The sequence below is a fragment of the Anopheles marshallii genome, chromosome 3 (assembly GCF_943734725.1).
Source record: "Anopheles marshallii chromosome 3, idAnoMarsDA_429_01, whole genome shotgun sequence".
Taxonomy (NCBI): Eukaryota; Metazoa; Arthropoda; class Insecta; order Diptera; family Culicidae; genus Anopheles; species Anopheles marshallii.
The window spans coordinates 74,055,624-74,071,875 of NC_071327.1; the positions used below are offsets into that span (position 1 = coordinate 74,055,624).

General features: G+C 44.6%; 5 protein-coding genes across 5 annotated transcripts; 2 read left to right on the forward strand and 3 right to left on the reverse strand.

The window, feature by feature from the left end:
* Positions 1–4,600, reverse strand: LOC128711990 (uncharacterized). The gene is made up of 3 exons (XM_053806882.1): positions 3,358–4,600; positions 771–949; positions 1–702 (listed from the first exon to the last, which is right to left on the reverse strand). Exons 1-3 carry the CDS (start codon positions 4,598–4,600, stop codon positions 1–3), a joined length of 2,124 nt encoding a protein of 707 aa, XP_053662857.1.
* Positions 4,601–4,936: 336 nt separating this feature from the next.
* On the forward strand, positions 4,937–5,522 carry LOC128713142 (uncharacterized). Its single transcript, XM_053808002.1, has 2 exons — positions 4,937–5,112; positions 5,192–5,522. The coding sequence occupies exons 1-2, from the start codon at positions 4,937–4,939 to the stop codon at positions 5,520–5,522; spliced, it is 507 nt and encodes a 168-aa protein (XP_053663977.1).
* Positions 5,523–6,398: 876 nt separating this feature from the next.
* Positions 6,399–7,505, forward strand: LOC128714514 (arfaptin-2). The gene is made up of 3 exons (XM_053809388.1): positions 6,399–7,208; positions 7,273–7,380; positions 7,461–7,505. Exons 1-3 carry the CDS (start codon positions 6,399–6,401, stop codon positions 7,503–7,505), a joined length of 963 nt encoding a protein of 320 aa, XP_053665363.1.
* Positions 7,506–8,756: 1,251 nt separating this feature from the next.
* LOC128713308 (protein arginine methyltransferase NDUFAF7 homolog, mitochondrial) lies at positions 8,757–10,328 on the reverse strand. The gene is made up of 4 exons (XM_053808168.1): positions 9,954–10,328; positions 9,209–9,889; positions 8,957–9,136; positions 8,757–8,885 (listed from the first exon to the last, which is right to left on the reverse strand). Exons 1-4 carry the CDS (start codon positions 10,326–10,328, stop codon positions 8,757–8,759), a joined length of 1,365 nt encoding a protein of 454 aa, XP_053664143.1.
* A 240-nt stretch (positions 10,329–10,568) lies between these two features.
* Positions 10,569–12,413, reverse strand: LOC128713143 (uncharacterized). The gene is given in 10 exon segments (XM_053808003.1): positions 10,569–10,690; positions 10,752–10,870; positions 10,933–11,026; positions 11,121–11,168; positions 11,233–11,416; positions 11,476–11,568; positions 11,640–11,739; positions 11,797–11,930; positions 12,002–12,140; positions 12,217–12,413. Coding segments are annotated over 10 exon segments (1,230 nt in total).
* Positions 12,414–16,252: the final 3,839 nt, after the last annotated feature.

The window sequence follows — 16,252 nt, forward strand, 5'->3', positions numbered from 1 at the left end:
TTACATACCACCCGATGGCAGCGAGGGCATTACACCTCGTGCAGAGTATGCGTCGGAGCGACCCAACGCCGCGGTTGGAGGCGGAGCTGTGTACTGATATGCCACCCCCGGTGCACCATACGGTCCGGCCGTCAGTGCCATTGCGGGATGAGCATAAGCGATTGCACTGGGCAGCGCTGGTGTGGCGGGCAAACCGACGACAGCACTAGCCGGTGCACGGGAACGATCCGAATCGGTACGCCGAGAAACTGCACCAGGTGCGCTGTATGCTCCTCCATATGCACCTTGTGTCTGGCTGCCATAGTGTCCGCCGTAGTTAGCACGGTCATCCGCTCCGTATGCCGTACTGCTGGCACCGTAACCGTTCGAACTCATACCCATGCCATTAGCAGCGCGTGATCCTCCAGTCGAACTATATCCACCAGCGGAACGTGATCCTCCATCGCGATGATCGCGATCGCTACGGTTAAACTCATCCCGGCGTGGATACTTCATACCACGATCGTCATTACCATTCCGGTACCCTCCTTCATCGCGCCCTGGCTTTACGTCGCTGAACCTGCTGCCACCGCCCATTCTTCCATTGTGTGGCCCGATGCCCCGATCGCGTCCACCACTCATGTTTCCACGCATACGTCCTCCTCCACCTCCACGGTAACGGCCACTGCCTCGAGCATACTCTTGTAGCTCCGGATTGATGTACTGCAATGCAAGGAATAATTTAACGCAATTATTAACATCAAAGCCAACAAACGCACACAACTCCATACCTGGTTCGCGTCTTGCAGTACAGTGATAAGATCGTTTGCCTTGGACGAATTGGCCGGCGTAAAGAATGTATACGATGTTCCCTTGTTAGTTGAGCGTCCCGTTCTACCGATACGATGCACATAATCCTCAGTGTTGTTCGGAAAGTCGAAATTTATAACAAACTTCACATCGTCCACATCTTCAGGAATGCAGATCAGCACGAAGTACATAACAGAAAATATGAATTAAAATAGGATTTTCATCACCAGAGCAACAAAAAATGTTTCACATCCCAACACTGACGAGGAGTCAAAATTAGGCAAACCATGCCGTGTACCGCATTGCCCTAGTACGGACAGTAGTGTAGAAACCAACACAAAACTACGCACAACTTACACAACACAAAACATTCAGAAAATTCGGTCAGTCATTGCAATTGGACGGTATCCCAGGTTCGTGATGACATTTGGGGTCACATAAATTGATAGCCAGCAAGCCAAATAATAATGCTGCAAGTTACAGCCCGTGCAGGGAAGAGAATAGAACGAATTCGCCACTGTATTGAATGTGCAACAGCTTACAACAATTTTAGCTGCAGTCATCTAAGAAAGGAATCGCAAAGAAGTAGTTGGAACGAAAGGCAATCGCTTATTTAACAAACGTATTGGCTGAAAGTGGGCTTAGCGTAACACTTTCATAGTGAGTGTCCTTTTAAAACTCAATTACATAAATTCCACAATCTACTTAATAGTTGATTTACTAAGAATGATCAATCGTACAACGTAAAAAACCACAAATAAGTGATCTCGAACACAGCACTGACGATGATAGGTGACAACTGTATTGCATATGGGATAAATATGGGAATTAACAACCTGTAGATCAAACTACAACTCAAAACGATTGCAGTATTGAACGCAATACAATAGAAAATTAATTTAACCCTAACACAACAAGCTAATACGTGTTGATGAAATGTCTCTACGATTCCTGACAGCTCCAACATGGGTACATGTGTTTAAGAAATCCATACTAATGCGCGAACAGTTCCTTGAAACCAATACAACACTCGTGTTTAGCTGCGTGTGTGCATCGCTTCCTAGCCATATACAACTACGCTGCGCTATCTGATTAGTAGCTTTAGATGGAAAAGATATAAAAATATTTAAAACTATCTGCCGGTCGCTCTCATTCGTGCATTCAGCATTGTACAAAACGACACGGTTATACAGGATGTTTTGCTTCAATGCGCATATTCCTGGCCTTTTGCTTTCAATACGGTCAACTGTTGAGTGAGTAGTGCTACAGAGGAGATGGCCACTTACCTATATACATCATTGATCTATCCAGGTCGTCATCCTAAATGTGCCATCTCCATCCATCCCACGTTGTTCTCGTCAACGCCGCTTGACCGTATCTTTATCAGGCCCTAGCGCGAGTTAACCATCATGATATAAGCAACATGATGCATGCAATGCCTTTCCCTACGTGCACGTCGCCAATGGACTCCGTTGGCGATCTTTTCGGAGCCGTATTGACATGTGTTGCGATGTCATCGTGCTATAGGACGACGATCGCTTTATTGTAGACGATCGGATGATTCTACCAGAACTGAACGCGGTCAAACTTATTCGTGCTAATGTGATACAGAGAAGGAGCGAGCTTTGCCCTGCTAGGAACTGGCGCGCATTGCGACTATGAATACATCTCAACTAACGTCGAAATAAGCACCACGTTATGGGGACGAATTCGCTAGATTCCCTTCGAGATTTTCCACCGAGACCGATCGTAATCGAGATCTCTTGCGGCGCTGCACTGCTTTAGCGTATCCAGTATGATATCCTCTCGTTAACGGTATGATCGTTTGAGACAACCGACAACAGGGCAACAGGCCACGTGTATGGCGGCCTTACAGCCCACGTTTCAATCGCCTCCATAGCCCACGATAACGAATGCTCGACGAACGGAACCCGATATTTAACGAACGGAAACACAACGCATCAACAATCATCTACAAACCGTGCTCCACCCGTTGATGCTTTCTGGAAAAAGAAACAAGAATAAACGGAATATTTACGCTAGCGTACTTAGTGATTGTCTAATGCGATAGTGGTAAATATGTGCTTCCGTCCTTGTGGTTTGCGAACCGGCCCGGTTGCAGTGCACGGCCCTACCTAGCCGATGGATTCCGTGCGTCGAGACCAACGAGGGAACGGAATGCAACCTTCGTCACGCTGGTGCCGAGCGTTCGTCCGGTTCGAGCAAAGTCTAGAACGGCGGAATTGTCCCGAACGAGATTGACCGTGTATCGCATGTCTCAGACAAATGGATGAATGAGGAACGAAGATGAAGCTTCCATTAGGCAATGCAAGCTCGTTCGCGATGCACAACGACTGACCTATTTGCTTATTGTAAACGTTCGAATCATACTCATAACGCACTGGACAATAAGTTCCACGTCGTCTGAGTTACAACAGCTACCCATAACAAAAGAGCAACCAAAACAAAAAAAAACAGAAGTAAAACAAAACTATCTGTACGAATACGACAACCATGCAGCAGTGGTGAAGCTGCTGCCACACTCCTACTGTGTACAGGATTTCTCACCTAGACCGCGAGAGGCCACATCCGTGGCTACCAGGATACCATTGTTCGAGCGACGGAATGTGTTCAGTACGTAATCGCGATCCTTTTGCGACTTGTCGCCATGTATCCCATCCGCCCGCCAACCCTGCCGGCGTATAACGTTCACAATCTTATCCACCTTGCGCTTCGTTTCGACAAAGATGATCGTTTTGCCATCGTTCTGGGACGAGATCTGCTCCAACAGCTTAAACAATCGATTCTCCTTCTCGTACTCCTCGCAGCAGTCTATTATTTGCAGAATATTTTCGTTCGCAGCCAAATTGAGTGAACCAATGTTGATCTGGATATAGTCGCGCAAAAACTCTTCCGCCAGCTTGCGTATCTCCTTCGGCCATGTAGCGGACCACATCAGCACCTGACGGTCGGGACGGATTTGCGATATAATCTTGCGAATTTGCGGCTCGAAGCCCATGTCCAGCATACGATCGGCTTCGTCCAGCACGAGATATGTACAGCGGCGCAGATTGGTAGTGTCACGTTCGAGAAAATCGATCAACCGTCCCGGTGTGGCGATCACGATTTCGACCCCACGGCGCAGATCACTTTCCTGAGGATACTTGGACGCTCCGCCAAACACGCACGTATTGTAGATGCCCATACGCCGTCCGAAATCGTCACAAACCTGCTTTATCTGTTGGGCCAGCTCACGCGTTGGAGCCAGCACGAGCGCGATCGGACCATCACCACGGGCGATGCGCGGCTGGTTGCTGATATGCACCAAGGCAGGCAAGATGTAGGCCAGCGTTTTGCCACTGCCCGTTTTGGCAATACCGACCATATCGCGCCCACTCATCGCAATCGACCAACCGACCGCCTGAATGTAGGTCGGTTCCTTAAAACTCTGCCGCTGAAACTCGTCCAACATGTACTGGGGAAAGCCGCTCTCGTGAAAGTGAAGGATCGGGGCAGGCACATCCTTCCCGTACACGGTAATTTCGTTCTTGTTTAAGTACTGGTTCACCTCCGCCCGTGAACGATTCAGCACGCTGCTTGCGGGTTGGAAGAAATTTTTCTGAAACGCTTCCAACTTTACCTGATCCCAGCGGATGCTACGCAGGTTTTCCCCATTTCGCTCCATACGATCGAACCGCTTCTCCACACGGCCACCATTGCGGTCATTGCGACGCATCAAGCTGGACGTGCCTCCACCGAAACTACGACTGCTCCTTTCAGCGCTACGGCTGTCGCGACCTCCACGACGCATCCTAAAGGGGGAAGCCAAGCAAAGCGTCAATGCCATACCTTTACCACGGCCACTTCCGACCAATATTCGAGACACCTACATGTTTAACACGTAATTTCAATACAATAGCACTGAACGGTTACGAAATTCTAAAATCAAAGCACTGCTGGCTATTCAGGGCAAGATGGCGTACAATGTAGAAAATCTTTTGTTTTGTCCACAACACGACTTGACGTTTGGAAAATCATCAATTTGACGCTCTGGCAATGACAGCACCGACGCGTCAGCGAAAGGGAAAGCGAAATCGAAGCAAACATTGCATTTGCGCGGTTTTTCACCACCTGCGACAGCGCCAGCATGGAAAAAACGCAGTGCGAAAGTACCTTTTGTGAACATTATAAACCATTGCTAGTGGAAGAAATCGCGCTTGTGGAAAATCCTGCTGACCTTCACAATGGAAAGTGTTCGGTGATTGGAACACTTGCCTGTACCGATAACAGGTTAGTGTCGCTGAGAGTTCCAGATCTTCCGAGGTGAGTTGATTGGAAATCATTCGCACCACGGCCCATTGTAATGCAAATACTTTCTGTATTTATTTCGCTGCAATTGCAGCGAGATGCAGCTTCCTGACGGAGCTTGCAGTGTTGAGCTATGTTTTAATATTTACTGTGGGATTACTCCGAGAGGGAAACACGTCGAAGTAACCGGTATCCTAAAACTGCGCAACACGTCTACTGGAGTCACGACTGATTCAGGTAATTTGCGGAGCACATTATTGTGTACGGGTGAGGAAGAATTCAAACAACAGGATGCAGAAGTAAGCTCCATTTATATACCATATATTGAGGTGCATCATATACGAACCATTGCGCATGCAAGGGAACTAATTTCTTGCAATCTAGAGTTAAGGAAGCTTAATTTATTAAATATGATAGAACACTGAAAACCTGGTGATACTCTCATTTCAATATCATATCGGGATCCAACAGTATGTCCCTTCATAAAACAAATCCTCCGATTGTTCAGCATCTTTTGAAACGGTTGGGGAATGTCGCTTGTTTTGTAGATATCTAAACGGTCACGGCGAAAATGTGTAAAATAAACAAACCTTTGATTGTGTTGGTGAAGCCTTTCGTAGCACAACTGGGAAATCCACAGAGCATTGTGGCCATTAAATTAATCACGAATTTCAGAACATATTTTGAAACGAAAAAAATTGTTTATTCGTGAAGTTATACTCAAACAACGATGATTTCTCATATTAAGTAAATTAAGCGTCAAACATCCTATACCATAGAGTTTCAAGGAGACTTCACTCGGGGTAGTGACTACATTTGCATTCAACACTGAGTGTGAGTTTCGAGGTCTTATTTTGTGCACACTAAATTATAGTAAAATAGTCGATGGATTGTATTCTGCAATCATTTCGAAACCATCAAAGCATAAAAGGAATTGTTTGTCAATTTGAAAACTGTATTTTTCGAATTTATTTCCCAAAACGTCATCCGGATGACACCGAATACGTAGAGACCGCGACCTTCGTGCGCAGGCGTCAAATGAAGGAGCCGTGAAAGGATGACGTTTGTCGTGAAGTATACACAAAACGAAAAAATCTCATCTTGTAATTTTCAGCCTCAAGAAACTCAGTGAAACCAAAGTGAAGGTAATTAAACCAGCGGCAAAAGCCTGTGAAATTGTTTGTCTCCATCCGCATTATAATTTATGGCCGTACTGTTTCTTTCCTTCAGTTACCAGCTGTAGGAACGAGTTGTGATTCTTTGTTGCTCGCCCAGACAGGAAGTGGCCGTACCCTAGAAACATGAACAAATCGAGCGAGAAAAGTATACACGAAATGTTGAAAAACACTCCGTCCATGAACGACAGCACTGACGTGGTGCACACGGGCTCTGAGCAGCAAACAATCAAGCACTCGACCACGTTGACTCTACGAAACGTTAGCAATCACAGCCTAACGTCACCGACGTCGGTCAGTCTGGAGGATGAATCGGCATACATCAAGAATGGGTCGTCCAAGCTCGACACGTTCCGCAACTGGAGCATTACCACGTACAAATGCACCAAACAGATCATGTTGGAAAAGCTGGGCAAATCGACACGCACAGTCGATCTCGAGCTGGAAGCGCAGATCGATCAGCTGAAGGAAACGCAAAAGAAGTATCTAAGCATATTACGCTTGTCGCGTGCATTTACGTCCCACTTTTACAACTGCATGCAAACGCAGAGCCTGCTATCGGAAACGTTCGCCGATCTGGCCCAGAAAAGCCCGGAATTGCAGGAAGAGTTTTTGCGAAACGCCGAAACACAACGGATTCTGACGAAGAACGGTGAGCTGCTGCTGAACGCGCTGAACTTTTTCATATCGTCCATCAATACGCTTTGCAATAAGACGATCGAAGATACGCTACTAACGATTCGACAGTATGAACTGGCCCGCGTCGAGTACGATGCGTACCGGGTGGATATGGAGCAACAGCGGACGGGTGGCAGTGAACCACCGCAGAAATACTCCAGCGATGAAGTGCAGAAAAAGTACGAAAAATGCAAAGATCAGTACGAGAAGCTACGTTCGGACATAGTGGTAAAAATGCAATTTCTCGAGGAAAATAGGGTAAGTGTGATATTATCTCGTACGTGAATGGAAAACGCTCACGAACATATCGGCTTCGTTTTAGATCAAAGTTATGCACAAACAGTTGCTGCTCTTCCACAACGCTATAGCCGCATATTTCGCTGGCAATGCTAACGGTCTAGAGAAGACGTTACAACAGTTCAATATCAGCGTGAGTATTTGCTACAAATCGAATCATTATGCGCGTTCTTTTACACATCCTTGTCGTTCTCTCTATCCCTCTATTTGCAGTTGAAGAGCCCAAACTCCGTCACCAGTTCGTGGCTGGAGCAATAGGATGCATTGCCATCCCACAGAAGCATCGCGCCAGTAGTAGTAGTAGACCGATGAATCAATGTCATTTAAAGTATTTGAACTGAATGTGATTTTTGCTTTTCGAGTGCATGAAGAGCAAGTGTAGGATGCATTCATTTTCAGAACAGGCATCCGGCACGATCAGATCTGCCTTGCTTCTGGTGAACTAGCTTATCAAGCAAGCCACACTATCTAAACTGTTTGAGATTTCTTTCCATCAATTGAGATTCCATCGGAGTTTTATGTTATTAATACTTAACATACTATTTAGTGGTAGTATGCGGGATTTCACGTTACTTTATAGCGAACCTATTTATACTTGACAGCACTGCACAATTATTTATCTTTCTTTAGCAAAGCATACGATGTACCATCGTCTACAGAATTGGGGTTTTGTTTGGCAATTGCGATTCTTTTATAGCCTAGTCACTGTAATCGTGTACTCTTATGTTAACTCTACCGTTTTTTTAAGTTCAATGTGATAATATTCTTTTGCTTTGTGTGATCTCTTGGTTTGCCGTTTCGAATTCTCAAAAGAAGAGTGATTTTCATTCAGTCATCTGGTACTGAATTGTAACTTTTTGTCCAATAACAAAAAGCGGGTAAACGAGTGGTTGCGATTGGCCGTGTACAACACTTGGTGTATTTGTGCGGGAGAAGGAGATAACAGTTGTTATCATAAGGGTTAAAGTGTAACCGGTTTGAGTTCAATAGTGTAATAGTCACGGGAATTTATATGCACTAAGAGACCGCACACCAAAAACACGTAAAACATAGCATGTAAATGGTACACAACTCACACCAAATGTACACACACATTCAAAAAACACTACACGATCGTAACATGGTAAACATGTAAAGTTAAGAGAATCTCCACACATTCTTCGCCGTTTGGACTGCTAGGATGGGGTTAAAATGGTTGGGGGGCATATATAAAATAGAACGATGTGAAGCTTGCATAGCGTGATTGTGTAAATGGTTGACAAATAAGAGGTTTGGTCGAAAGGATATTTTGGTTTTCCATGTAACAGAACAAAATGTAACGTAAATAATAGCTTCAGAAAAATAATACTTAAACAAACGATATTTATGCATCCATTCTATTACTTCTCTTTATTTTCCCTTTTTTATTCATCCGATTTGATAACGTGTCCCGACTAGCATCGGACTGCAGCGCTTCGTTCACATTTTAGAATCGAACCCTGCCACCTTGTTTGAAGCCAACAGAAACTGCTATAGCGATAATGGAAACACCGAAAGTAGCTTAAATCGTTCGCCCATTTTGGCGGGATTCGTTAGTTCGTCATATCCTTGGATTAGTACTTTCCGATAGTTCTCATCAGCGGTTGAGCTTAGTAAACTCTAAAACAAAAGTAGTCAAAGGAGTTGATAAGCAGCTTTGCAATGCAAAATGGTTTCCGATTTTAGTTTACCTTTAACCGAGCAGATCCTTCCATCGCTTCCAAGAACGATCCTTGACTGACGGGGCCGATCGTTACCGCTTTTTCGTCCTGTTCTAGGAAGTGCTTCAAGAACCCGAAATCGACATCAACCGTCAGATCAGCACTTCCCGGTTCTTGCAGAGGATCATGTAATTTGTGACTTTTAAATGACTTAAGAGTTGAGATAAGAACGCAACATATTAGAACGCTTTGCGCAAATTAAGATGTTAATCATTTACCTACCCTTAGTGTGTCCATTTTGTCACCTTCATGACCATAGTCAATTATAAGCCCAAATCCACCATGTTCGTCGATGCGTTTCGCTATGGTTTGAGCTATTTGTTCCGTTTCAAACGACACTTCAATGCGATTCCGGTCCTTCACAAGCTGCTCCTTTCTGTCGAACCGTTTCCCGAACACTACCGAGTAGGGAGTTGCCTTATTCGATTGTATGAACCGAAAACATGCCTCCTTTTCGTTCGCATTAATATCGACTAGAACTTCCTTCCACTGTGCACCTTCCTCTTTGGGTTCTTTGCAGAACACATGCACAGGAAGAGCGTCGAAGAATTCGTTTGCAAGTATGATGGAAAACCCTTTCGGTATGTCGACGATATCGGAGTACCATCGGAGATTTATGCCGGAACGGGTTGTTCCTTCCTGAACGTGGAGTTGATCAGCTTCGTCACATTCTGCGATGCGGTGCACCGATCCATTGCAAAGTCGCTCTGCCTGAATGCGCTGTAAGTTTGAACTCATTTCTACCAAATGCACACTGAGCCGTTCTTTCGATAATCCGAACCGTTCGAAAACGCGCAGTACGTCGTGCATTAATGTACCCTTACCGGGACCAAGCTCAATTAGTTGAATGTGCCCATCATAGTTAAACTTTTGCAGTTCATTAATACACCATACAGCAATGAGCTGGAGAAAAACAATAAACTTACTAAAATGGTTTCGCATTTAATTCATACACCGCCGAGCTTACCTCACCGAAAATCTGTCCAATTTCCGGTGCCGTAATGAAATCACCAGCCGTTCCGAAAACATTCTCCTTTGTGCTGTAATATCCTGCGGCCGGATTAAGGAGAACTTCTCGCATGTAAGTTGCCACCGTTATTGGACCGGTAGCGCGGATCCGTGCGTGCAATGCTTGTGCTAACGTTCGCCGGTCGCCGCCAACACCGGGAGATTCTTTCGGTGGGTCACGGCGTAAGTTTTTAAGTTCGGTCACTGCACGTCGATTCACCGCTTTATAACACTGTGATCGCGTGAACACGCGGCCCGTACCTTTGGCCGCGCAAGCAGTGGTGCAGAGAAATGTTTGCAGCCGAGATTTGCAGCATCTTCCAAGAGCGTTCATTTCGAGCCGGTTTCACTTGTTTACGTCGAGATTGTTATGACATTTTCAGATGTCAAGCGGTTGCGTAGAGCGGACGAAAGATTTGTTTGTATGTGTGAGAGAGATGCTTTTATGAATGAAGGTAGATGGCAACCCAAATGCTGATTGAGTAGAATACAGCCTAACACACGATTTTTTTTTATTTAACATCTTTTTAATTTACAAAATAGTTCGGTGTAGCCATAATGAGCGATCTTTCAGTTATTTTTGTGGAGAAAACTTAACTTTCAGATGGTACGGTTTGAAAAACATGTTGTACACCAGCTCAATGATGCTAATCAATGACACACCAAAGAATAGCCCTCCTATACCACCTAAAGAAACTGAACAAAACACTAACTTTAATACTTCTACTTTACTTAGTATGTAAGTATGAATTCTTACCCACAAAATCAAGTTTATTTCGAATCACTCGCCTATGGTAGCGAAAAATGGGTACATTCAACACTTCCAGGATCACTTTTCCCGGCTCGGAGCTCGAATTGGTGGGTTTGAATGTTTCACTAAAAACCACAACCAGAAGCACATGGTCACAGTGTCATTCAAATTACTACAAAATACGTACCCAATCACGTGGCTTTCCAACGATTCGCACGTTTGTATGCAAGAACGGTCCTTGTGTATGGTGTGCACATGTTTTGTTAATTGTTTCACATTTTCTTTATGGAAAAACGAAAATAAAGAGAATAGTTTTTTTTTATCAAACAGAGCGCAAAAGATAACACCGTTGATAGTCACATTCTAAACGCTTACCCTTGTTTATGCAGAGAAGACCATTGAAATCGCAGTAAAACTTTTCATCTGAAAATTTTAAACTTAATTTTAAGGACCAATTTAATTCACACAGTGGAATGCTAACACCTACACGCTTTCGGTGAAGTCGGAATCGTACAGTTGCACAGCTTCAGCTCCAGCTTGATGCGATTGTAGAGAAAGCACTGCGAAAAGCTGTACGCCAGTACGGGCGAAAGTCTTTCCTCGGGAAATCTACATTTACGCTTCTCAATCGGTTCATCCTTCACCTCCGGTTGGTTCACTGTTTCGGTAATCTATGTTACGTTTAGAGTGAAAAGCGTTACCCAAAGCCACCAGAAACACTTAACAGTACCTGTATCATAAAATGAGAAACAACGCCCGATTTCCTCAGTGCGTAAAATGGTTCCACAAAGTTAGGATAATCCTGCGGGCTGTGGATGTACATCTGAAAACAAAAACGGGTGGGAGCAATGTTGTATTTTGTTGCAAACATTTTTCCCAATCAATGGTAGTCACCATGTAGTTGATCGTGTCGTGGTTTCGATAGCGAAACTCCAAGCTTCTTTTACGCGTCCAAACGTTAAACTTTAACGGCAAATGATCGAATGTTAGCTCACTGGAAATTAAGTATGAATTAGGCGAATGGCAGCACAAAACACACCCATAAACTCACTGATCGAATATGCTGTTAGCTGTGAAACAATTTCCCATCTCGGTCAATGTGTAGCGGAATATACGATCGCAATCAAATGATTCTCCAATGAATTTCACATCAAAAAGGACATCCTTGCAGTTCGAAGGTAGAAACTGCAAACAGAACAGCCAGGTGATAACCATTTCTTATGAAGCAACAACAGCCAAACAGCTCCAAAACTTACTCTATTCTTCATCACCTTTAGATTGAGATTACACGTACTATTTAGCCCATCACATAACGCTCTAGTATCCTCATCAAGATTAGTGTTCGGGTTAACGAACAGGTACGTTTGGGCCATTTTGGGCCACAAATAATTCGTGCTGGAGGAACATAAACCACGAGGCTGTTAATTGTTTCTATTGTTGCCAAACCAAACTATTCTACAGCGTGCAACACGCTCACCTTTTCGGCGGGGTAAAGTTACTCCTCTGCCAGTCCTCCTTGAGAAAGGTGGATATTTGATTCGTGCGGCCTTTCGCGTAGCACAGCGATATGGCGGGAAAGGTGTTGTTCCAGCGCAGATAGGACGTGTCCGGATTGACGCTGATCGTGTCATCGTACGTATCGATCGTGAACAGCAGGATAAAGATCATCGAAGCGAATGAACCACACAACACCAGCACCCAAAAGCTTCTGTACGGAAACAGGAACGAATTATAAGGATGCGTTTTTTTACGCAAAACACTTCTCTCCCCACCTGCCGTAGGTATTGCATCGCGTCCCGAGATACTTCATACCATTAATCGTGCTGTTGTCAACCGCCTTACGCAAACGATAGTTAATTAAAAGTTTATTCTTCAACATCCCTTCAATCTTGTGTAGTGGCCGTGTTGTCTGAGGGACCCATTCGTTCTGGAGCTGTTTTGCTCTACTACTAGCGATAGCCCACTTGGCACCGCTTTGTTCACTTTGTGGAATTGTTTGTGCATTTTTAAAGAATTTAGCCATAGTTAAATTGTGTCTAATTAAACAAACAAAGTCCCAACGAATGTTCCACGCAGGGAGTGCGCCTAAATCGCTGCAATCAAGTAACTTTACGGGCTTACTAAACCATACTGCTGTGCTTAACTAGCTACACCGGGTACAATTGATGTTTTCTCGGAGCTTATTTTTAATGTATTATTCTTGTCACGATCAGACCCATTAATTACGCCGCTTGTCAACTTGTTAACGCGGGTCACCCAACGTTGCATGCGACATGCCAAACGTGTGCTTGGCTACGTTCTACTGTCTATTCGAAACTATTTGTTTTTATAGTTTTATCTCCTGTCCCTATTGGCCTTATTAATTTGTTTTGTCATCTTAAATCATTTTAATCCCTACGATTACCTTTCATAAATAATGATTTTCAAAACAATTAAAAATAAAAATCACCCGATCAAACATATGTCCGGCTCGATTGGTGGATTACCAGCTCAGCGTAATATCATTTATCTACGTCTCGTGGTGGGATAAAAAATAATTATAAATAAACACCATTGCCAATCCAAACTACACACCGTACCGTCCGGTTAACCTAGTAAATTCGTTCCCCTTCTGGTAGGGCGAGACAATTATCCTACGCAATGGCACGAAAGTCGTTCCCCCTTTCGGAACTCGGAGCGGCTTTTTTGCCGATGTAGACATGCACGGTATCAGTGTTTTATTCCCTCGCGTTTTTTTTAAAGGACGAGAGGGTCGCATTCATCCAACCAGTGCCAGCCCAACCAGCGAGACGGATTGGTAATGGTAATAGAATTTAACACATTATCCATCTGTTTGAGTGCTACTGCCGAATGATATCAGCTAAGCTGTTTGCCAATAGATTGAATTTAATTATTTTAAAACTCCTTTTTAAAAATTGCAATAATAAACTTATTTACACGATGATGATGGAATGTGGCTGCCATCTTTCACACACGATCGAATGGAGGATAGGGTTACCGAAATACCGCTATACTCGATACGGACAAAACCATACCAACTGCCATGCCTTCGCTTTCCTCTTTCGGGTTCCCTGCCCCGAGCTCTCTGTCCACATCCCTGGTAGCATCGGTATTGGCAACAACGCAACAACGCTCGAAAACCAAACATGCCACTGATAACCCACGGCAACGGCGCATTGTTTATCGTTCCACAACACGGGTAGTTGCGTGCCTCGCTGTGCCCTGTCGAAGAAAATCAATTTCTTTTGCAAAACCCAAAACGCATAACACGGCTAGTTGGCCGCTGGTTTGTCCGTGTGTGGTGTTACGCAGGACACCCGTCCAGTCCAGTTTACGAAGCCGCTAAGGGGGTTGTTTATTTTTTTTGGTGCAGAACAAGTGTTTCTGCCTAATTTGATCTTTTCGTTTAATGTAATGCAAAAACGGTTTTCGTTTCAGTGTTGTTAATTGTGTTTCGTGCCCGATCGTATTCACGCTGGTCTCTCGGGTGTTGCCGAGCTCCGGACCCTCCTCCGTGGCAGGGTAAGTGTTGTGTGGATCTGGAACGTTTTTTTTTTTGTTTTAGAGAATACAGTAAGTGGACCTCCGGAGGTATTGAAAAGCGATTTAGACCACCTTCGACAGAATGGTACCCGGGGATGACTACGCCCATCTTACCAAATAGTGTCCCGCAGTATCGATTGCGACACAGATCGTCGCCGGTTCCCTTAATGTAATGATGGTAATTTTCCGCCAAATAATTTCCCAAATGGGGTCCACACGGCGAACTGCTGGGAAACTCCGCTGTGCGGCCAATTGTTTCGTATTTAACAATCCTAAGCATATAAACACACACACACCCTTCCCGTCCAGACGACTTCAAAACAATTACGAAGGGTGTCGAAGGGGCGTACCGACAAATCCGGTTGGTAGTGATAAATTGCTCCCTAGACAGATTGTGAAATCCCATTTTGGCAGGTTGGTGTCCTGTTTTGGATTTTCTGTGCCCGTCCCGCTGCACATGTGTTCCAAGCGGGCGGATGCGCATCCATAACCAACCCGGGGGAAGAAGGTTGTTGCACCAGCTGCAAAACTTCGATGGAGACGGCCAACAGAAGTGTCCTCAGTTTGGTGTGTGTGTGTGTTTAGGACAAAAAAAACTTCCAGTGAGTTCTTTTCTTGTCTTGTGCAAAAAGCTTGATATTGTTGAAGTAGGATAAAAGGTGTTGCTCTAGGAGAAGAGACACATTCTGATGGAATTCTTCAAATAAATCTCATTGTTTAACTTTATAAACGATCGCACAAGTATTGCTCGTTGAAGTGCAATCTTCCGTTCTATCGCCCTTTGTTAGATCGCTTGTTGTAGTTCTTTTGAGGACAAAATATTTCCCAAAAAAAAATAACATCCCCTAAATGCACCCTCACCTCACCGTTAAACGACGCTGTAGGGTAATTGAAACACGTGTTGATTTCGGGATTAACTTGGGAACTCTCCGTAGCGCCCATCTTACCGACCGATTCCACCCTCTCGGGAACACTTGGTCAATCGAGCAGTGAATTTTTCAATGGGACATTCTAATTCACGGGTGCCTTTAAATTCGCCGCGAGTCGAGTGAGTTGCCATGGGTATGCCCGGGTGTATGAATGCAAACGCCCATAATTACAATGTAATTGGTCGGTCGTTCCGCGACGATCATGCGGTCCAGCACCTGCCTCGACACCGCAGGGATTTACCACCCCATCAAACCGGGCGTAACCGCGGAATAACCCGGAACCACCTCCCCCGGGATGCCATCCGATCCGTCACGGTCCCGCACGGTGGCTGACAATATTGTTTGGTGTGTAAGTAAATTGTGCACCTAGTGCCAGCACGCGTCCGCTCACACAACCGTGTTGACAGGACCGGGCGCGTGTGAAAGTCATCGATGAAAAGTGTGGCCGCTAAGTGCGTGTGAAGTTGGTTGGCGAAACAGGATATGATACGACATTCAATTACAATTTGCAACCGGGCACGTTTTGTGTGCGGATGTTTCTATTTCGGGCATTACGGGGCCTGGACCGAAAATGGATGGTTGCTGCTTGAGGGGATGGTTCTAATCATCACCGACCCCGTAGTACCCGCGGTATCACACGCTCGTCATCAATCAAGCCAAGGATGGAATGAATAATGTTACCATGGAGTTTAATCTAAGGAAATGGAAGGCGTCCTTACTATTCCGCATTGTTATGATGCTTTCATTTGAAAATTTGTTTCTATACATTTTAAATAACTTTTTTCTGTATATAATTATGACAAGAAAGCTATTCTGAATAGATGGCTGGCCAAAGGGGGATGGATTTAGGGAGGTGGTTATGTAGGACATTAGGCCAGTAACTGGCGGAAGATTTAGTTGTTTAGTTGTTTAACATGTTTTGTCCATATTGGTATGTTGGAGTTAACTAATATTGCGACTTGGTGTGGAAAATCTACAATTCAATTGAAAACACCACGTTGAAATACAGAATAAATTCCCAACTTGTTAGTCTGA